The sequence below is a fragment of the Arvicola amphibius genome, chromosome 9 (assembly GCF_903992535.2).
Source record: "Arvicola amphibius chromosome 9, mArvAmp1.2, whole genome shotgun sequence".
Taxonomy (NCBI): Eukaryota; Metazoa; Chordata; class Mammalia; order Rodentia; family Cricetidae; genus Arvicola; species Arvicola amphibius.
Window position 1 is genome coordinate 94,383,911 of NC_052055.2, and position 23,582 is coordinate 94,407,492.

The 23,582-nt window shown below is 45.4% G+C and overlaps 1 protein-coding gene across 1 annotated transcript; it reads left to right on the top strand.

Moving 5' to 3' along the window:
- Positions 1-586: 586 nt before the first annotated feature.
- On the top strand, positions 587-11,477 carry Pdcl3 (phosducin like 3). The gene is made up of 6 exons (XM_038342583.1): positions 587-712; positions 3,993-4,125; positions 6,270-6,360; positions 6,597-6,740; positions 7,953-8,161; positions 11,151-11,477. The coding sequence occupies exons 1-6, from the start codon at positions 707-709 to the stop codon at positions 11,291-11,293; spliced, it is 726 nt and encodes a 241-aa protein (XP_038198511.1). The 5' UTR covers positions 587-706; the 3' UTR covers positions 11,294-11,477.
- Positions 11,478-23,582: the final 12,105 nt, after the last annotated feature.

Below are 23,582 nucleotides of genomic sequence, written 5' to 3' on the forward strand. Positions count from 1 at the left end.
TATTCGAATTGGCTGACGTAGTCATCCAGAGAGCATTGCTGAGCTTTCTTCGTTCCTGTAGAACCAGATGTCCCAGAACTAGTCCTTTCGGCATATAAAACAAAGCTGTGAATCACTCCTTATGAAACTGCAAAAGCTATAAAAAATCCACAGCTATACGAACTTTGCATTCTGTTCTTTACTCTGGGAAGTCATTGCAGAATTCCAACAGTCAGCCAGCCTTCTGGGAAAGCAGTGGGCTGCCGAAACTTTCCCCTAGCTGTTTCCATCACAGTATTTGACTTTTGTATTCAGTAGTCCCCACGGTTCCTAAACTCCCAAATATTTTCACTGCAGGCTTCGGATCCCAGAAAGGCAACTGTTTCTGACCAGTCCGTAGAGAAGAGACGTCTATACAGGCTCGGGTTGGGTGCCCGGTCAGTTGCTGGACCTATGGGAACCTCCTCAGGCCAGCCCCCAGTCACTAGCCGCTTTCCCTAACAAGGTAGCGCCAGGGATCAGCCCCGGATGACGTCAATCCCGTAGTCCCACCCGCCGGGGGCACGTCCAGTCCTTCACCCAGTGAAGTCCCTCACTTCCTCCTTGGCTTCAGCCAGTTCCCTCCTGGGGGCGGGGCGAAGGACGGAGGGGAGGCGGTGCCGCGCCTGCGCGGAGAGGATTCGAGGGCCTGTCACGCTGAGCATTGATCCGAGTGATTGGAGGCAAGATGCAGGTGAGCGTGGCGTGGTCGGGACCCCAAGATTAGGGTCGTTTGGTTTAGTGCGCTCGCGCCAGATCTGGAAGCAGGGCTACACGAATTACCCCGTTCGGCAGGCTGCGGCGAGGCCGCGAGAGAAGCCTGCGCAGGCGCACTGCGAGAGGGTGGGTGTAGTCTCGTCAGATTCGGGCTGGGTGCTCCTGCTCCGGTGTGTCCGGCCCAGCAAATCTCTGTCCTTTGGGGGCCCCTGACCTTGGGGTCGTCCTCCTCCAAGTCTGGTGAAGGCCTCGACTCTTCTACCATCCAGAGTTGACTATCGTCAGTATTTTTGTTGGGGGTGCTTCCAGATTTCCAGAGCTGAACCCCGGGACCAACTTCTAGTGTTAACTTCTAGTGTTAACGAAGAAAATCAGAACTTCTGAGGGTTGTTTGTTTTTTCCTGTTTTGGCCTGGAATTTGCTGATAGTATTTAACAAAAGTCCAAAAAATGCTAGAAAACGCCACAGAAATAACCTCTAAGAGCAAAAATCTGGCCCTTTTATGTCGCTGTGTTTAACTGCAGAGTCTTGATGGAGGGTAGGCGGGGCAAACAGTTGTGGGCTCCCCCATTGGAAATTGGAAGAGGTGGCCACAAACCAGATGTGGTACCCCTGGAGGTGAGGAGAAAGTCCAGGAAGTGCTCTGGACTCTTCTTCATTGTCGATTCTTCTTCAGGTTCCTTAAAAATGGCTCTCTTCACCTTCTCTGACCTTTCTAAAAGGAAGCGTCATCTTTCTTGTGCCCTTTCTTGTCGTAAGCCACCTTTTTGGGGTGACTTCTGCTGCGGCGGGTTTGTATGTTCCAGGGTCGGAGCATGAGGATTAGAATTAATTAGGCAAAAGGAACAGAGATATAGGAGAAGAGACAGAAACATAGGGTAGTATTGGGAGGGACTTACAGCCACTACTGAAAGTCGCCCGCGTTTAATTTCCATTTTCTTCAATACCCTGACCCCAAAAGGTAGGAGTAAGATAAAAACTTCATTGACACGATATAAGAAAATGAACAGACCAGTTGAAGGATTACGGGCTGCATTCTTAGTTAAATATTCTATTGCCGGAATGCTCAAGTAATGCTCACAGCCTAGTCCAAAACATTCTGTAGGCAAACCACTCCTTGGGTGGGATCCATGGTTATCTCCCTAAGGGAGTAGGAACCTAGTTAGATCCTTAGACTTTTGTTTGAGGCAGAAACAGATCTACTTCTTTTTTAGTTTTTTGAGACCGAGTTTCTCTTCTGTAGCTTTGGAACCTGTATTGGAACTAGCTCTTGTAGACCAAGCTGGCCTCTAACTCACAGAGATCCGCCTGCCACCAGCTCCTGAGAGGTCTCTAAACTTTAGGGGTCTAAAGGACAAATCTGGAGAACAGACTGTCCCCGCCACTCATGGTAGCTTATGTTTATTAAACACTAAATGTGAGCCAACTCTTGCCTCCCAAGTGTAGTGAGGTGAGGCAGAGGTATGCAGAAGTCATGGAGGGGTGCTGCTTACTGACTTGCTCCCCATGGCTTTCTCAGTCTCCTTTCTTATAGAACCCACGACCACCAGCCCAAGGATGGTGCCGCTCACAGTGAGCTGGGCCCTCCCCCATCAATCATTAGTTAAGAAAATGCCATATACAGGCTTCTCTGTTTACAGCCCAGCCTTCTGGAGGCATCTTACCAATTGAGGGGCCCTCCTCTCAGACGACTATAGCTCCAGTCAAGTTGACCTAAACCTAGCCAGCATACCCAGTAGTTCAGTTTTAGCTCTGTCGCCCCAATTCAAAGACTTTCTTATTTCTATATAACCTGACATTTCCTAAGTAAGCTTGTTAATCACACTTCAGTCAAAGCATGCTGTTTTTTCTCTTTCACTCTGGCTGATTCCTCTTCACCCTCATGCAACAATTAAATGCCCTTCCTCTCTAGAGAGCATCTCTGTCTGCTCTGTGAAATGTGGACCCTTTAATTCTAGGCCAGTGATTCTCAACCTTCTTAATGCTGTGACCCTTTAATACAGTTCCTTGTGTTGTGGTGACTCCCAATCATAACATTTTGTTGCTGCTTCATAATTGTAATTTTGCTCCTGTTAAAAACCACAATGTAAATATTTGATATGCAGGATATTTGCATATACGTGGCAACCCACAGGTTGAGAATCACTGCTCTAGGCCAACAACCTGTTTGTCCTTGCCCTTGACACGGCCTAATAACAATATCTAGTTAGCATGTGTGTGCGTGTTCACAGCCTACCTCGTCACCTTGACGGCAGTGGCTCCTGTGTGCATCCTGGCCACTAGCACATCCTTCTTAGTTACTGCCCAAATCAGTAATTTCCCTGCCGGTACGTGACCCAAAGCAACTTAGGGAGAAAGAGTTTGTTGTTGTTGTTTTGTTTTTCTGGTTCTTTTTCTATCTTAGCACTCCCGTGTCACAGTTCGTCATTGAAAGAAGTCAGGGCAGGAACTCAGACAGGAACCTCAAGGCAGGCTTGAGGAGCAGGGACCTTTGGAGGAATGTTGCTTACTGGTGTGTTCCCCTTGGGTTGCTCAGTTTGCTTTCTTATATATTTCAGGACCTCTGGCCTGGGGGTGGCACCGCCCACAGTGGACCGGGCCCTTTCACATCTGTCGTCAATCAAGAACATGTCCCCGCCCCCCAGGCTTGTCTACAGGCTAGACTGATGAGACTTTTGAGGTTCCCTCTTTTCATATGACTAGTTTGTTTCAAGTTGAAAAAAAAAACAAAAACAAATAAACAAACCAAAAACAAAGCAAGTAGCCACTTAAACTTTATTGTAGGAATCATGTCACTGTGAGGTCTCAGAAAAGTCAGGGGCATCTTGAGTCCTCAGCTTCCTGGGCCTCAGGACTAGGAGACTTCAGAGGTTTCCTTACAACCCCACAGTCCAAGTCTGTCAAATGACCATGTAGCTTTATGGTCAGATTCACTTTGGATAATATCATAGAAATTTATCATAGTTCTAAATAAAATTTGTTTAAGTTATGAATGAAAATACTTAACAGAAAGTAGATCAAAGCCTTGGTCTCAGTGTTGACAGCAATCTGCCCATCATTTCCTGAGTTTTGCTCTAAAGCTGGCTCCTCCAGGAGACTACGGCAGGGTAGGAGATCTTTTGATGCTCTCAGGTGTAGGCCTCAGAGTAATTTAGCTTGAGTTCCTTCCTGTTTGCCACCTTTCCCATTTGTCACCCCACATTGTAACTTCTCTCCTGGACTTTGCCCTCACCATGCCCTTGTATTTACTGTTCCAGGACCCCAATGCAGACACTGAGTGGAATGACATCCTACGCAAAAAGGGCATCCTGCCCCCGAAGGAAAGCCTGGCGGAGCTGGAAAAGGAGGCAGCAGAAAAAGAGGAGCAGGCACTCCTCCAGCAGTCCGTGGGTGAGCTTGCTCTCTTTCTTCCTTTGTTCTGTGTCTGTCTGGCTTTGGAAACAAGCCACCAACTGCTATAATAAAGACCTTCTGGGCAAGAGCCAGAGCTGGAGCCCTGGCAGCAGCATTGCCAGTGGTAGCTAGATGGCTAACGGGCAGAGCAGAGAGCAAGTGGCACCGCAGCCCACAGCCCTTGTCTGTCACATGGGCACACGACCTGCTGTTCTGACCTACTTTGGACAGTGCCATAGAAATTTGTTCAAGTTTGTAGTGTGTGTGTTCTCTCGAGGTTGTGCTTTATTAATCTTTGTGGATTGGTTAAGATTATTAACTTAGAATAGTTTACTTAGTTTGAGGAAGCTTAAGATGTTTGCGATAGTACATGGTATCTGAGAAAAGGATTTTCTCAAAGTTCTTACCACCTGCATCCTGTACTCCAAGCATTGGTCCAAAGGAGCCTGATACCTTCTGAATGAGAATCCCGTGAGGCCAAGGCATCCAAATGACAGACAGGTGCCTGGCAGGGGAAGGGGAGTGGATACTTCCCAACTGAGAGATGTTGACCAGCAGAGCTGGTGGTACTTTGCCCTGTTAATACATGAATGCTTGTTTAGAGGAAGATTCTGTAAGGTGAATCCAGATGACGTTTACTGAATGGCTCTTGTGTATTGGGTGTTGCTCTGGGAAATGGCAATTTAGCGGAACATAGCCAGGCAAAAGTCTGTCTTTATATTTCATTCGCAGCAGAAGGGAAAGGAGTGAGGCTAGGAAGGGTAAGGAAGTTTGGACTGCGGGATAGAGAATCTTCTTAACTGGGCCAGAGGGGACTTCACTGAGATGACGTCTGAGTAGACCTGAAGGAGGCGAGGTGAGGGAATCTGCTTCAGCAAGTGGAAAGCTGCCCAGGATTCTAGAAAATCCTTGAGCAGGGCTTCGGCAGGGAAAGCAGTGGAGAGTTCACAAAGTCTCCCAGAGCCCGCCCACTTGGAACCTGACTCTCCTGATAAAGAGCCCAGATTTTTTTGCCAAGCTGGGGTTATTGGAGGTTGAAGCAGAATGGCATGCCCTATATTTAACAGTACCATCTTACTGAGCATAGCATGGCTGGCTGGTCCAGCAACAGGAAGAGCAGTCTGGAAGTAGTGCGGTAACTCAGGCAGGAGACGCCAGTAGCGTGGACTGGCTGCTGTGGTGGCGGACGTGTTCTGAAGGAGGGCCAGCAGAATTGCTGATGGATCACTGTACCATGTGAGAGAGAAAAGGCAAGGAAGCCTGCGGGACTTGAGTAGTCTGAGGGGTAAAGGCTTCCAGAGCCAGGCACTGGTGCTCGGGTCTGAGATGGGGTGGGAGACAAACCCACGTCCAGAGCCAGCCTCGCAGTGAGCGCACACAGCACAGGACGGTTTGCCAGTGTGATACACAGTCTAGCCACATGAGTGTTAGGACATCCGCCCATGAGCGCGTCACTGGAGACCAGAGCAGGCAGCTTCAGGCAAACGGGACTCTTGTTTCCTGAATCTGGGAAACATGTCATTTGTATCTGTGTAGAGTAACATGACATTAAGAAAGGTGGTGGCAGTTCTGTCTTTCTAAAGAGTGTAGTGATGAGCTGCGGGCTGCATTCCCGCCGCCCAGCTCTCGGCCGCCTGGCTAGCTTATGCCCCGAAATAACAACACACAAATTGTATTCATTTAAACACTGCTTGGCCCATTAGTTCCAGCCTCTTATTGTCTAATTCTCACATCTAGATTAACCCATTTCTAATAATCTGTGTAGCACCACAAAGTGGTGTCTTACCGGGAAAGGTTCAGCATGTCTGACCTGGTGGCTGGCTTCACAGCGACTGTCTCACTGAGGAGAGGCATGGCGATTTCCCGAGGTATCTACCTCACTTCCTTCTTCCTGTTCTGTCTACTCCATCCACCTAAATCCTGCCCTATCAAAAAGCCAAGACAGTTTTCTTTATTAATTAACCAATGAAATCAACAGATTGATAGAAGACCCGCCTCCACCAAAAGAGTACCTTAGTTCTCGTCTCTGTGGGCTGGGTCTTCAGGAGTTGTGCACACACACAAGGGAAAAGCAAAGACGCTAAGATGTATGTTTGTTCATCTTTTCATTTTTATGCTCCTATCAATGGAACTAAATCCAGTGAAAACATACGAAGAGATGACTTTGGAGGAGCTGGAGGAGAACGAGGATGAGTTCAATGAGGAGGATGAACGAGCTATCGAGATGTACCGGTTAGTGCGTGGCAGTCTGTGTGACACCAAAACATGTGTCCTTTGAACATCGGGACAGGACTTTAACAATATTACACATTTCAACAAACTGGTCTTAGACTTTTACCTTGAGGCAAGGCAACCAGCCTCACAGGGATTTTCTCCTGAAAGATGTGCGTGCATGTGTGCACGCATGCGTGTGTGCGTGTGTACGCGTGTTCATCTGTGTATTTAAGTGCTTTCTTGCTGTTGTGCAGGCAACAAAGGCTGGCCGAGTGGAAAGCAACTCAGCTGAAGAACAAATTTGGAGAAGTTTTAGAGATCTCAGGGAAGGATTATGTTCAAGAAGTTACCAGGGCTGGCGACGGCTTGTGGGTGATCTTACACCTGTACAAGCAAGGGTGAGCTGATCTCCACGTGTTTGTAAAGTGTTGGGTTGACGTTCTCTTCTGTCTGTATGGGGCTTAACCTATGGGAAGGTTTTGTTCTTATGTTTTGTTTGTATGTTTTTACCTGAACTTGTATTCTCTGTTTTTGTGGTTGATTGGCCCAACCCTTCCTGGCTGAGAGATGTTGACCAGCAGAGCTGATCCTTTTGCCCTCTTCATATAGAATGGTTTTTTAGAGGAAGATGTAAGGTGAATCCAGCCTGTGTTTATTGAGTGATTTTTGTGTGTTGGGTGTTCTGGGAAATGGAGATTTAGTGGAACACAGCCGGACAGAAGTCTCTATTTTAGTAGCAACAGAAGTAAAGGGAATAAGACTGCAAGGGTTAGGAAGGTTGGACCGTGAGATGGAGAGTTGTCAGCTGGGCCAGAGGGGACCTCACCGAGATGACTTTTTGGGTACACCAGAAGGAGGCGAGATATGCTCAGCTTCCATCGTAAGACTTTTAAATTAATATTTGTGAGTAATACGTGTCTATTAAAAGCATAGAGCAAGGACTTAAATTTCTTTTATTTAAAAGTGAAAAAGAATTCTGCCAGTTGCGGTAGTACACGCTAACATTCCCAGCATGAGAGGCTGAGGCCAGAAGACTGACAGAGTCCAAGACTAGCCTGGGTTGCATGGGAAGACCCAAATCCTAAAAAAACAAAAGTACAAAAGCTCAAATCAAGTTACCCCTTCATGTAGAGGAACTGGCATTTGAGAATTCTGAGACCAGTGACCTACAGGTGGCCAGGGTGACCCTGAGATAACCGCTGGGAGATGTGGCCTCCGGTACCGCACAGGCTCATCCCTCACCTGCACATGGTGTGCTTGTTTTAGAAATCACTTAGAGGCAGGGCATCCTTTCTGGCCTGTTTCATACGCATCGCATCGTGTGTTCTCATCAGTATTTTCTAAACGACTCTTACAGGAAGACATGGCCGCTTTCAAAGCTATCAAAGCTGTTTTCTCAGACTTACTGTTAAATTAAATTGGATTTGGAGTTATTCACTTTCCGTGAACACACTAGAGTGGATTATTTTAGAACTGTGAATTCTTTCTGCTGTAGCAAGCATCCCAGAAAGCCCTTCTGAGGTTTCCGTGTCAGTAGCAGGCCCAGTGGGCGCTGCCCTGTCTGTCTACTCAGAGGTCACAGCCGCTCTCCTTTCTCTTCCCGTGTCCAGGATTCCCCTCTGTTCCTTGATAAACCAGCACTTGAGCGGACTCGCCAGGAAGTTTCCTGATGTAAAGTTTGTCAAAGCCATTTCAACGACCTGCATACCCAATTACCCTGACAGGAACCTGCCCACGCTCTTCGTCTATCTGGGAGGCGACATCAAGGCACAGTTCATTGGTCCGCTGGTGTTCGGGGGCATGAACCTGACGATAGACGGTGAGAGGCTCTCACGGCTTGAGGGTGTGGTGAGAGCCGGGCAGGGACACTCCCCACGGGGTTACCTCTGCCTCTGTACGGCTGAGCCCAGTCACAAGGAACAGAGCTGGGCTCTGTTGTTCTCGGTGAGAGGAGGCACACTGAACACTCTCCTTTTCTTCATAGTAGTATCAAATATATTTCACTCTTCCGGTGGAAGATTCTGTTTTTAGGTGTAGGTTAAGATCACAGTGTCTGTTTTTAATTTAGTTTACATGATAATGATACTTGCTTATATGTGTAGTCTTAGTTGACTCCCAGTAGGTTTCATGTTTGTTTGTTTATTTGTTTCGGTTTTTTGAGACAGGGTTTCTCTGAAACAGTCCTGGCTGTCCTGGAACTTGCTTTGTAGACCAGACTGGCCTCGAACTCACAGAGATCTCCCTGCCTCTGCTTCCCAAGTGCTGGGATTAAAGGTGTGCACCACCACCACCCAGTTTACTCCCAGTAGTTTTTAATTTTGAATTTGACTTAATGCTATCTCTTAGGAAGATTTTTTTTTATTGCTTTATACCCATGGAGATGTTAAAATACGTGTGACACGTGACACAGAATCTGAGGCTAGCGGCATCTCTGTCACAAAATTCCTCATCAGAAATACAGTCTGTCCAACTGCTTTACTTCTCTTCAAAAATGTACCTTTTAAGCATGGTTTTATGTACTTTAACGTTGAGTTATTCAGCCTGGAAAAGTACGGACATGGACACATACGTAAGACATGCCAGCTATAGTCCAGTGTTGAGAGGCATATGATAGTATAAGTTAATACGTACCTGATTTGTCCTCTTGTGGTTATACTGTGAGATGAGGTTATGCCTTAGTCCATTTTCTCTTATGAAAGCAAAACACCTGAAGGAGGTTTACTTTGACCCCTGATTCTGAAGGCTGGGAAGCCAAAGGCATAGCCCTGACTTCCGTTGGCTTCTTGGGAAGGCCTGGTGTTGTGTTGTATCCTTGTGGAGAAGGGAGGGTGCACGCCGAAGGAGGGTGTGTGAGAGCGACTGAGAAAAAGTGCCATGCTTACTGTGTGGTAGCATCCTGTTTCTCTCTGTAGCCCTGGCTTCCTGGCTGTACAGAGCTCTCTGTGGACCAGGCTGGCCTTGAATTCACAGAGATCTGCCCGCCTCTGCCTTCCAACTTCTGGGATTAAAGGCGTGCGCCACCATGGCTTTTTTTTTTTTTTTTTTTTTTTTTTTTTTTTTTTGGTTTTTTGCAGTGCAGTGTTCTTTTTTTTTTAATTTTTATTTTTTGGTTTTTCAAGACAGGGTTTCTCTGCAGCTTTAGAGCCTATCCTGGAGCTAGCTCTTGTAGACCAGTCTGGTCTCGAACTCACAGAGATCCGCCTGCCTCTGCCTCCCGAGTGCTGGGATTAAAGGCGTGCGCCACCACCGCCCGCCTGCAGTGCAGTGTTCTTAACCACTGAGCCACCTCTCCACTTTCTTGAGAACCAGTATAATCTTGTGAGAAAGACATTAGTTCTCTTAAATGCCCTACTATCTACTGTAGGGCACAACCAAAGCTAGCATCAGTTCTGTAACTAGCAGTTCTGGTGAGACAACCACATGTAACTGGTGAGACAACCATGTGTAACTAGCAGTTCTGGTGAGACAGGTGTGTGTAACTAGCAGTTCTGGTGATGCACACCAGGTCTAACTAGCAGTGTAGTTTTTATTTCCAGAAAAGCTTTTATTTGAGGGTTAGTACATCTTCATATACTGTGCCTGTAAGTGAATAGCACTGTTAGTGCACACGTGTGTGTATGTGCACATATGAAGAAGTACATTCTCCAGTTAGTACGTCTGCATATTCAGTGCCTGTAAGTGAGTAGCAGTTAAATGCACACGTGTGTGTACATATAAAGAAATACATTCTTGAGTCGAGTCAGAAGCCTTGCTTTTTTTCTTCTAAAGAGCCTGTTTTCACAACATTCAACCATAATACCTGGAGCTAAAATACTCCGGTATATATGATCATCTTGGTGGCACACACTGCCCCTGGCATTGCTGGGGTGTGGCTGATTTAAAACCACCACCACCACAACAACAAAAAAATGCTAAGTATTAAGGTGTACAACATGTTCAGGGTAGGAAGACAACAGCAAGGTTGCAGTCAGTTGAGCTCATTGGTGACAGATTGCATCCACTTTCTAAGCATGGCTCAGGTATGTAGTTCTTCATTAACTGCGGTCACCACGCATGTTGGACGTTGTTTTTTTAACCATCTGACCATCTTGTTTTGTCTGCAGCCCCTGGCAGCTGCCACTCAAACCCTGTTTCACGGAGGCCTTCAAAGCAGTTTGAGAAACTAAAGCTGGCCCTCAGTTGTAGTGGGAGTATTTGATTAAGAAAGGCGAGCTACCTGGGATCTTTGGCATCACTTAATTTTGCTCCCAAGGTCTCCCACTGTGTGGCGGGTGTTTCACTGATTATAAGAGTGGAATTTAAAATGCAGGCTCTTGTTCTTGGGCACCTAGTCTTTACTTTGTATTATTTATTTATCTATTAACACAAATGCTTTGAGTTGAATGGAAAGGATTTCAGACATGAAGCTGAAAATTTCCTTTTGTTAGTTAAAATTAGATTTCACTATTAGGTTCAGCCACCCTGTAGAAGTGTTTACTCTAAATGCTTCATAGAAATGTATCAGCTGAGACTCCGTAGCAACAATGGCTGCCATGTTGTTCTTCGTATCTTTACTGTAACTTTCAGACAGGTTCCAGTTTATACAGTATTTCATTTGGTCATCTCTGAAACAGTTATTAAGTTTTCCTTTCTAAGAGTTTTCTTTTTGGTACTTCAGAACTGTAGCACTAAAATGGCCACCAAATTTTGATTTTTTTTTTTTTTTTAACCTGTCAGGAAAAATTTAAATTGTCTTGCTGGGCTGTGGGCGAGGACCCCCTGGAGGAGACCTGGTGCCATGTGTGATTTGCTTTTTCTTTGTCGCACAGAGCTGGAGTGGAAATTGTCTGAGTCGGGAGCAATCAAGACAGACCTGGAGGAGGACCCCAAGAAGCCCATCAAAGATGTGTTGCTGTCCTCAGTGCGAGGCCCTGTCCCCATGAGAAGGGACAGCGATTCCGAGGACGACTGAGATGGCAGCCACTGTGACCTTTTGAACTTTCTCAATATGACATATTGTCTGAATTTTTACTAAGGAGGAAAAAGCAAAAGGTTTTCATATTTTAGTTTAACCTTTTTATAATATTTAAATTTTGTACATTTCAGAAATAATCATCACTGAAAATTTTATTAAATTTGTTGAAACTCTGAATTAATAATGTTTTGTTAAGAAAAATTTAAATAAGCTTTATGCCAAATATCTGTTTTCCTACATGTATTTCAGCAAACTGTTTAGTGTTTTTTTTTTTTTGACATGCCGCTGTGTAGGAAGGAATATGGAATTTTTTTTTTAAAAAATAATGTGAATAAAATAAATAAAATAACTGAAAAAGGCAAGAGTCTTTATAGTGAGGCTCTTTATTTTCATTTTGTAAAGCTAAAATACATATATGAGTAATCTCCACGTGGGTGAGAAATCTTAATGTGTCCTATTTGAAGAAATGGCTGATAATGCTTTTGAGACAAACACTGTTTGTTTTATCAAGTTAGCAACAGATATCAACTTGCTTTGCCTTTGTTTTCAGTTAAGTCTTTCTTCTAGTTAAACTAACGTGTTTCTCAGGCTGCTGAGATGTCAGCTGATCTTTGTGGTGGTGGTGCACACCTTTAATCCCTGCACTGGGAGCTCTCTGTGAGTTCAAGGCCAGCCTGGTTTACAAAGTTCCAAGCTAGCCAGGGCTATACCACCAAGACCCTGTCTCAAAAACAAAAACAGAACACCTACAAAGATACCGGCTGTTTTTGGCTATGAGATCCTATTAAATTTGGTTTCTGGGAAGAAGGTTTAAGCATACGTATATGTAAGCTTTATCTCTCAGTTGATCTGTAAAAAGTTTCAGGATGTTTTTTTGTGAGCCCAAATCCTGTCTAATTGACATTGATGAGAGAAGAATATTTATAATATTTTTGCTGGAGGATGTAGTATGTATAGCTGATTTAGTCTTAATGTAAGAGTCTAAGAACAAGGGCATGGTTCAGATTATAGCGTACATTGTATTTTTTGTTGTAATTAAAAGCCTGACAGCGCACAGAGCCCCGCTTTGAGTGTGAGGATGCTTGGTTCTCTATTATGTGAGACCCACACTGCTGAATTGAAACACACCTTTGGGGGTGTTGGCTTCAGAGGTGTTCGTGAGGTTTGAATGACAAAGTTGGGACAGTCTAAGGAGTTTGTCACTGTAAAGACCCAGCGTGGCTTGTAGGAGTACTGCTGCCTTTGAATCTGTACTGGCCAAGAGCTGGGAAGTTAGAGACTGTGTTTAGAGCAGTGGTTCTCAACCTGCGGGTGACGACTCCTTTGGGGGCCGCATATCAGATATTCTGCCTATCAGATGTTTACATTATGATTCATTGCAGAGCAAAATTACAATTATAAAGTAGCAGTGAAATGATTTTATAGTTGGGGTCATTCCAAGAAGAGGAAAGATTACAGCATTATGAAGATTGAGAACCACTGCCTTAGATCCTGAATTATTACACGAAAAAAAAGGGTTATACCTAGATGCAGGCAGTGTCGCAGTTGTGGGAGCTGCAGGCTTGGCTCTTCTGAGGAGCCCAAGCAAGACCTGACACTAAGAGTCGCTCTTACGCTTTGCTCTCGCGACCACTGCCTCCATGCCAGATAACGACCTTGTTAACTGACAGATGCAGTGATGGCAACAGCTCTGTGCCTGTGGCCTTGGTCAGGGAACTCGGTCTGGCACACAAGCAGCTGTTCAGCATCTGTCTGCACTTGCTCCAGAGGACCAGCAGCCTCATCATCGTAAACTGGGATTGTGACGAAAGCCTGAGCTGCCAGTGTCAGTAGTTTAGCTAATTCTGGGGTTTATGCCCAGGGCATTCGCCACTCTCCTCTGCTGCATCCAAATGTAACAAAGGTGATGAGACTTTTTGTAAATGTTTACATTTTTTTTTTTAAAAAAATTATCCTTTTTACTTCAGTGTGCCTTTCCAACTTCAAAAGTCCTCATAAGTCTATCACAATCTCAACAATATTTTAAAGTCCAAAGTTCAAAGTCTCTTCTGAGATTCATGCAATCTCTTATCTGTGATCACCTGTAAAAATCAAAATCAAAAAACAGATCACATACTTTGAACATACAATGACACGGGATGTATATTACCATTCCAAAACTTGAAAGGGAACATAGAGAGGAAATACATGGGCCAAGGCAAGACTGAAAACCAGCTGGACAAACTTCAAACTGCATCTCCATGTCAGATGTTAAAATGCTTCTCAGATTTCCAACTCCATTCAGCTTTGTTGACTGCAGCACACTTCTTTCTCTTGGGCTGGTTCCACTCCCTGCTAGCAGCTCTCCTCGGCAGGTGCCTCACACAGCTCTGGCATCTCAGCATCTTGGGTTTTCCAAGGCAGTCCAGCATCAACTTCACGGCTTCATGCAATGACCCCTCTACTAGGCCTCCATTCAGGGACACCCATGATACCTGGCCTTAGGCGTGGAGGCAAATTCCATAGCCCATTTTCTTTCTATCCTTCACTCTCAAGCCAGAACCACACGGCCCAAGCTGCCAAACTCTGCTGCTTCCTGGAACTGGAAGATGGCCCCTCCATTCGGTTATGTCTTCACCATTTCTCTACCCTTCACTTCCTGAGCTTGGCTCTCCTGAAACTGGATCTCTAGGCCAGGCTGCCTCAGACTCCGAGATCTGTCTTCCCAGTGCTGCTATTAAAGGTGTGCCCCACTATACTCCTCTCTAAGCTTTCCTTAGTTTCTTTCTACAAGTTGGAAACTTAGCCGGGTGGGATCTTGCCCTGCAGTCCGTGCCCTTTATCCCGTGTCTTAACCCGTTTATCTCCTTGAACACAGGATTTAGCTCCATTCTACTTCCTGCTTCTCTGTCTCCTCAAAATTGACATTTTGTAATTTACCCTGCTCATCTTGCACCTTTTCGTTAAAAATTTTCATTGGACTTACCATTAACAACCACACAACAGGGTCTATACTAGGCTCTCTTGAGATTTCTTCTGACAACTGAATTAATCCAAAACTTCCCTTTAGCCTCAGGCAGACTCTTCAGACAAGGGCAAAAAGCCCTTTCTTCACCAAAATATGACAAGACCAGTCTCTAGTTTACATGCTAACATTCTTCACCTCTGAAACTTCTTGAGTGAGCACCCAACAATTCAAATCACTCTTAGCACCTCTGTTTTCCATGCTCCTACTAGTAAGGCCTATCAAGCAGCAATTAAATCACCCTACTGATTTCATAACCCAAAGTATTAAATAAAGTGCAAGTTCCTCTAAACAAAAACATGATCAGGCCTATCACAGCCCGCAGCCCCTGACACCCACTTCTGAACCTCTCTTGCCTGTTAAGATGCTGGTGCTTTCTAGATCCCACCAGCAGGTGGCGCACACTGACAATTTTTAATCCCAATTGCTAGGGCCAAGGAAACCTTTCTGACGGTACCTTGACTCCACAGATGCTACAAATGAGGAGCGGTACCTTGACTCCACAGATGCTACAAATGAGGAGCGAACGTGCTGTGAGTGAATGATGTAGATTGAGTCCCGGGTTGTAAAGATGAATCAGCTTATTTTATTTTAACTTGACCACTCCAGCTTTTAGACTTCAACTCTCTGTGTCTGTTTATTAAGTTTGTTTATTAAACTTTAACATGCTGAGGATGCCAGCTTCCTAATAAGAGTGACGTTGTTAACGATCCCTTGAGTCCTTGTTAAAGTGAGTACAATCTCCTAAAGAAAGAGTAAAACTTTAGCTAAGTAACTTTCTGAGGTGACTCCCGATAGTTATGAAGATCTGTCACCATACCAGTGGGCATGCGTCAGTTATCAGATCTCTTGATGGCTAAAGCGGGGATGATTTGAGCCATGCAGCGGGTACTACATTATCACCGGAGACATAAAGTAACTACACAGTATCTACTATATGAACGCGCATGTGCAGGAAAAAGTTGAGTAACAAAAGGATGTGTTGGCTCAGCGCAACTTTGTTCCTGGTGGAATTTGAGACATCTACAGGATAAGTTATTCTCACCCAGAGCGAGCAAGCACCTGGACTAAATGTCCCATTGAGAGCACCTCATCAGGGCCATACATGGGTCACCTCCAGGCCCTCTCCTTTACTGACTCCGATTTGATGTCCCAGTTCTCTTGGGAACCCAGTGTGAGAAATGAATGGCTTGGCTCCCAAACTTCCCCAACCTCCTACAGTAAATTTTCTGGAGCAAGAGATACTGTAGGTTTTTGTTTGTTTGTTTGTTTTTTTGAGACAGGGTTTCTCTGTAGCTTTGGAGGCTGTCTTGGAACTAGCTCTTGTAGACCAGGCTGGGCTCGAACTCAGAGAGATCCACCTGCCTCTGCCTCCTGAGTGCTGGGATTAAAGGCAAGTCACCACAGCCAGGTGATCCCTTAGGTTTTAAGGGCAACAATGTCACATATTTTCAGTGACAGTTTCAACACGAGTTTGTGCCACTTTGGACTATGTCACATCTTTCCAAAGCAGGCTTGGCAGTTGCTTTGATAAGTACTGTAAACCAGAATTCCTAAAAAGAAGCTATGCTCGCAAAGAATGGCTGATTGAAGTCACAGTGATGTGGAGAGGCTGGAATATTGCAGGTCCCAGAGGCTAATTCCATTATCCTGGGCTAGCTTTAGTCCCCGGAATAGCCATTCCTTGCCCACTTCTGTGTCGGAACTAATGTCCTGTGACTAATAGATACAAATTCTTGGAATCTAATTGCTTAGCAGACTATTAACTTCCACCAACCCAAAACCTAAGAACGCCATCAAATAACATCTCAGGCTATAGAAAAGCTTCTTCCGTCTTGATGTACCTACCTCTCTGATGTGCCCACCAATGTATTTTAAACTGACCTTGATTTATGACCTTTTTTTTTTGTTGTTCTGTAAAATCTATAGAACTCCATGACACTGATTCCACACTGAAGCATGGAATTTGGGGTAGCCTAAATCTGTGTTCCCCGGCCATGATCACTCAAGGTGGCTCCAGAATAAGCTTTCCCTTATTCCCTTTAAGGTGAGAGCTGTATTTTTCGTGCCAATAGCAGGCGGAGCTATGAGCTGGGTGGGACAGGAGGTGAGGTGACAATAGCATCCAGCTCCAAGCTGGCGGCATTGTGGGGTGTCCATCCTTCACTCCCCTGGTGTCGATAAGAAACAGAACAAGCACATTCATTTTCTTCCAATTTTCACCTATTTATTTTTTTCAGATAGCTAAACATGTTTGGACATAAAAACTTACTAAGTCGCTTGGCTCTTATAGCTAGTAAGTAGCTATCACTCCCCACTCCCGTGAGTGTGATACTCAACTCTGGGTCCTGTGTACACCAGGATAGCACTCTTCTGCTGAGCTCTATTCCAGCCCAAGAAACCTGTCGTTATTTCTTTCTTTCAATTTAGTTGCACAATGAAAAAACAAACCGGTGAACCACAAGCTGATCTGATGGAAATTTAGGACCTTCTGAAACAGTACTTGGGCTTTCTGGCTTATATATGGGTCTGAATCTCTGCTGGTTGGGTCCAGATCCTTCCCTGAGGATTGATTACCTTGGGGCCAACTGAGGAACTTGTTGAACGCGTCAGGCTGAGACCTGAGGGAACGCTAAAGGCACCAATCTTCCTGAAATACATGGCTTCTTTGCTTTCTATGCTTGCAAGCCTCTCATAGTGCCATTAGAGGGAGCATGGCCTTCCTGGCCCTTAGTCTCCCCATCTACACAGAGGAGTCAATCCGTGTCCTTGTTGTGGGAAGATACGCAGGTTTCGTTGGTGTCTGTGGTCTTGCTGTTGTCATCATCAGCATCCTGTTTTATTTTATTTTGAGATGTTAGCACAGGAAATTTTTGCAATGTGGTCTTAGCTTCTTAGTCTGCTCCTTGTGATTCTCAGTTGGGCATCATAAGACCTGGAAACCTGTATGCACATCAGTAAAATTTAAGGGGAAAGTTCTAGGCGGTGTCTTCTAGCTTTCTCATTTAGGACACTCAATGCCCTCTTCCTTATGTCTCATGTGTCTGCCATCACACAGTGTTCCTTGTGTTTATGTAAATAATGTATTTATTTTTTGTGTTCTTCTGTATTTTTTAGTGTGCTAAGAAGTACTCATCTCTCTGGATCATTTCTTTCCTTTCTATTGTCTGAGCTAGAGGAAGTCTTTCCATATAAAACACGAAGCGTTTAAGCTGTCACATGTGACCTCATCGCTTCCAGAACCATTCTTCAAGCGATGAAATTGCTATTTTATTGTTATCCCTCACTGACTTCTCATTAAAACCATGATGGCATCAGTCTTGGGTTTTATCCGGCCATTCATCAGTGTGAGGAGTCTCAGCCTCTGAATGTCGGGATGGTATCAACAGGAGTGAGGAGGTTGGAGCATTATTGGGCCATTTGGGCCTTCCATTTATCTCTGGAGAATTTTAAGACGTGGATTCTCAGTAGGGGCACACAGTGCCCACACTCCGCAGGATGAAGGCCATCCGGGTCCAAGGCACATACTCCATTTCTCTTGGCATTAGAGCTGGCTTGAGAGAAGAGGTGGGCAGAGCACAAAGCAGAAGGGGTATTTGTAATGTAGGGGAGTGTCCTTTGGGACTTCTTCCATTTGTTTCTGTCTTCCCTTCAAGCCTTCCCTCAGGCTCTAATCTGCCTCTGTTCCTGCTGGTGACAAGTGTGGGAAGAATGAGTTTCCAGGGTCAATGGATGTATGTTTATGTTTCAATTGGTGCCAGTGGGTTGGAAGAGCATACCTTTGAAATGAGTTCTGAGTCACGTAGGGGTGTCCTTCCAGTCACATAGAAGCTGTGCTGTCAAGTTTTCTGCCAGCTTGACACAAGCTAGGGTTATCTGAAAGGAGGGAACTCAATTGAGAAAATGCCTCCATAAGATCTGTCTGTAGGGCATTTTCTTAATTAGTGATTGATGGGGAGGGGCCATCACCATTGTGGGTGATGCCATTCTTGGGCTGGTGGACCTGGGTTCTATAAGAAAGCAGGCTGAGCAAGCCATGAGGAGCAAGTCAGTAAGCAACACCCCTCCATGGCCTCTGCATCAGCTCCTGCCTCCAGGTTCCTGCCCTGTGTAAGTGCTCACCCTGATTTCCTTCAATGAAGGACTAAGACATGGAAGTGTAAGCCAAACAAACCCTTTCCTTCCCAACTTGTTTTTCGGTCATGGTGTTTCGTCACAGCAATAGAAAAACCCTAAGACGATATCTTATTCCAAATAGATGCAGCTCACCCATGACTGCTTTTCTTGTATGACCCACTGCTAACCTAACCCTAGACCGACAGGAGCATGATGGGGGGTGGGGGGTGGGGAGGAGAGTGAGAGTGAGTGAGAGAATGAAAGACTGTGTGCAAACAGTTGGTGTGTAAAGAGGCCATTCCTGTTCAGACGTCCTGTCGTTTGGAAAGGACCAGCCAGATGTCCATCGGAACGTGCCAGTGGCTGGGGAGGCGCTTAAGGAAGCAGAGGCATTCAGCTAAGAGCTTCTGGAGGTTCTTGATGGCCACTCTCTTGCCTGCCGTGTCCTCTTTTGGAGACAGCAGGCCTGCTGAGTAAGCACACAGAAATATGGAGCACGGAGGTGGGGGGAGCTCAAATGTGTACCCAAATCAAATGACTGCCAAGGGGGGCTGGAAGCTGAAGGCTGCAGCACTGGCTGCATGATGTAAATGAGTGCCTGCCCTGGGCCTGCAAGAAATCAGGTCAGAATCAGGAGTCTTCCTGAGGCTGGTCTCACAGATGCTTAATGATGTTGGCCTTTCCTAGGGAGACAATAGGCAGGCACACGGGAGATTTATGTTAAGGTATGCAAAATAGGCGATTGCCCCAGCGCATTCAGATCACATCCAGCTACGAAGAACAGAGGCCATGAATAGCTTTGGGCAGAAAGATTTGAACAAATTAACTGTCCAGGGGTTTAAGGCTGGCACTCTGGAACTCTGTGCCCTTAATTTAAAGGCTCTCTCCTGCCTGGCTCAGTCACCTGCTTCCGTCTCCTGTCTCCTCCGTGACACGCTTTGGTCGAGTTTTGATTTACCGGACTGAAGAAATCCAGACTCTCTCTCTCTCTCTCTGTGTGTGTGTGTGTGTGTGTGTGTGTGTGTGTGTGTGTGTGTGTGTGTGTGTGTGTGTGTGTGCCCATGGACCTGGCTCTATAAATGGCACAGCTGCCACGGACTCTACAAATTTCATGAACCAAAATCCTGTAGGTATGATTCGTCCACACTCTACAGAGAATGAGTCTCAGTACGGAAGACCCAAGAGGCTGGCGGGAGCTCTAGGGCGGGGCCTGAATCCTCGTCCTTCCAATGCTTGAGGCCTGCTGAGGTGGTTAGAAGGCTGGATACACGGGGACTCTCGGAGAGCTTTGCTTTGCCTATCAGGGGCTACAAGAGGGAGTGTCGCAAGTGGAAGTTGTGTGGCCTCTGTGGCATTCTGGGGCTTAAAACTCTCAAGATAGTCAAGGGGGGAGAGGGGGGAGAGGGGAAGGGAAACCCACTTCTCCATTGCGCTTGGATTGGTGGAGAGTTCAGCTGCCTCTTCAGCCCTATGCCACTCTACCAGCAGCAGATCCCCTTCCCCGGGACGCGTCCTAAGGAGGAAATAGCCCAGGCTGACTTCCTGTCGCAGCTGGGCAGCCCGGCAGAGCCTGCTCTCCAGTCCAGCCCAGCTGCCGAGTCCTGCACCCAATGCTGAGCCACCCTTGTTACCCGCACGAGCTTGCCTGTGCTCCATTGTCTTAATTACAGGCTGTTATTTCAAGAATCCGCCAAAAGATTAAGGGCACTGTTATCCTAAAAGCCAAACCGTGGCCTAAAAACTCATCAGTGAACGGGAGGACAAATGATCCCGTTGTGCTGGTTAAAAATAGGAGCAGTGGAAAAAGTGACAGACCGAGATGGATGCCATTAAGATGTAATTACATTTACTGTAAACGGGAGCCCAGGGAAAGATCTATTCTAGGCAGGAAAACCCGTGACACAGGAAACCCAGCAAGGCCACATGCTGATGGTGGTGAGCTTTCTGAATCAGCATTGCCTATGGAGTGTGCGGTGCTGCCCTTGTGGCTAGTGCCCTGGGCCTGACGGGAAAGATCATGCTCCCCCAAAGGGAACTGGGGACCGTGCAGTCCACCCTGAGTCCACGAATGCAGCTTCTCTGCGGTTCATAATTCCCCCTATATGTCCCTCAGCTGTCAGGCATTGAATGAAACTGAGCTAATCAAGGTGGGGCTTATTATTTCCTTCTGAAGCTAATTTGCATTTTTCAGATGTTAAAACAACGCATGCTTGTTGTCTAGATTTAAAACTGAGTTCGAGGCCAGCCTGGTCTACAAGAGCTAGCTCCAGGACAGGCTCTAGAAACTACAGGGAAGCCCTGTCTTGAAAAACCAAAAAAAAAAAAAAACCAAAAAAAAAAAAAAACTCTCTACAAAGTAAACATCCTTCGTCCAGCCATAGGTAAAACCAGTCCACTCTGTCTCTCTGTCTGTCCGTTTGTCTGTCTCTCTCGTTCCCTTCCCTTTAAGCTTAAAATCATTTTCTTAGAGTTTGAGAGAAAAGCAAAAAATAAGGCAAGAAACTTGTAAGTCCTGGTAGCTACTGGGGAAGATGGAGAAGAAATAATGTCTTTTGAGTTAGGGTCCAAGAAAGCGGTGGATTCAGCAGTGTAGGTATTCAAGCAGCTGTGTGGAGATGGGGTTGGTGCCTTCAGTAAAAGGAAGAATACCCAGGGTATCAGGACAATTAGGCTCAGGATTCTGGAAAGGACCTAAAGAAAGACACAGTAAAGGGGAAAAGGAAGAGCTAAGCAGGCAGGATGAACAGGGAATGTGCAGGCAACTGTGTGCAGTCTGTATGTGGGCTTACAGGCGACTCTCACATCTCCCAGCTGATAAGGCTCACTGGTGTGGTCTGGGTGACATGTATTTATGTTTATAAACAGAGAGTTGCATTAGCACGTCTGAAACTGAGATATTATGTTATTATTAAATTATCAGCTTTATAAATAAAAATTATTACTATATGGTGTTGGGAGCAGTGAGACCCCAGATCTTGAATTTCTTGTAATCCCCTGATCTGAGTGCCTACAGCTGCTCTGAGCACGAGACCTTCAGGAGTTCCTGATGGCAGGAGAGTGGTTTCTGGTGGGTTTGGCTGGGGCGTGGCTATTTCTATATAATCTGCCCCTGAACACAATAAAGGGGGCATTCTTGGGGAATTCAAGAATGACCCGTGTCGCTGTCTCTCTGTCTGTTTGTGTCTGTGTTTTCTAATCTCCAGCCCCTTGCCCGAATCTTGCTAACTGGGAGCCAGCGCACCGAACGCAGACACGGGGGCACGGTGCGCAGCAATATGGAAAGCAAATTATTTTAGGACACACACACACACACACACACACACACACACACACACACACACACCTTTGCTTTAATGGCACGCTGTGTCTTTGTGTTCTTAGTCAGTTGCCTCATTGTCACTAAACATTGTACATAAGGACGCTTTTGTACGGGAGTACATATTGTGCATTGAGCGCACCCACACACTCTTCCTACCCTCCCTCTCCCTAACTCTCCCCACTCATATTAGGCCCTGTTTACTTATCCCTTGACAGCTTTGCTTCTTTTGCAGCACACGTGATTTTATGCATCTATTAATGTATAAAATCTCAGAATCACTGAGACTAGCTTAATACAATTACCTCTGGCAGTGTCTATTTTCCTACAAACAGTAAAAGTTGGTTATTCTTTCTAGCTGAGAGAGAGCTTGTGTATATATTGCATTTTCTTAATCCGTTCTCTGTGGTTAAACACTTAGGCTGGTTCCATAACTTGGCTATTGTGGACAGGTGTGCAGGTGTCTCTGAGATGTGCTGACTTGGAGGCCTTTGGGTAAGGATTTAGGAGTGGGAGGCATGGCTGGCCCATATCTTGGGTCTGTGTAGCTTTCTGAGAAACCCGCCTACCAGCTTCCATGGTGGCAGGGCATGCTTACATTCTCACCCGAAGTGTAGAAGGGTCCCTTTAGCTTCGCCGGCGTCTCTGGTTACTTGTTTCTTAGTGACTGCTGTTCTGACTGGGGGAGATGGAATCTCAATGTAATTCTGTCTTGCACTTTTCAGATGGCAAGTGAGCCTCCAGCTTTTGTTTTATTTAAAGATATATGTTTATCGATCATTTGTATTTCAACTTTTGGGGACTGCTTACTGGTTTTGTTAGTGTATTTATCAACTGAGTTATTCGATGGTCTAGTTTTTGAGTTCTTTATATAGTCTAGATGCTAACCCTGTCATGTTCATCTAGCTAATTTTTCTCCCGTTCTGCAGGTAGTCTCTGTACTCAAAACTGTTTTCTTTCTTTTTTTAAAAAAATATTTATTTATTTATTATGTATACAATATTCTGTCTGTGTGTATGCCTGCAGGCCAGCGAGGGCACCAGACCCCATTACAGATGGTTGTGAGCCACCATGTGGTTGCTGGGAATTGAACTCGGGACCTTTGGAAGAGTAGGCAATGCTCTTAACCTCTGAGCCATCTCTCCAGCCCCTCAAAACTGTTTTCTTAGGATTTACTCCTAGGAGTGACTTACAAGGTAAAAGATAAATGCATGTACTGTTTTTACATCTTATACGAACATTTCCTTTTTCTTTCTTTCTTTCTTTCTTTCTTTCTTTCTTTCTTTCTTTCTTTTGGTTTTTCAAGACAGGGTTTGGCTGTAGTTTTAGAGCCTGTCCTGGAACTAGCTTTTGTAGACCAGGCCGGCCTCGAACTCACAGAGATCTGCCTCCTGAGTGCTGGGATTAAACGTGTGTGCCACCACCGTCCGGCTGAACATTTTCTGGAAAACATACCACTTTAACACTTACAGATACTTTGGTCAGCATTAAACTTTGCAGGTCTTCAATGTCTTGCCCTTAAACAAAACAATTTTATTCTAATTGTCATATAATTGGTGATTTGTGTCTCCCTTTTTTTGTGTGTGTGTGAAGTATTGAGGATAAAACCCAGGGCCTTGGGCATGTATATATAAGCTCTACTCTTTAGCTATACCTCCAACCCTAATGCATTGTCTTTTGAAGAAGTATTTCTTTTCAAATCAACTTTTTGTGTTCCTTTATTTTTATTGCTTTATTTATTTACCTATTTTTGAATAAAGAGACAGCCTGCAGAATGGGAGAAAATCAGGCTAGATGAAGTATTATTTACCTTTTAAGGGTACTGGCACTTTGGTATATGGCATGTTAGA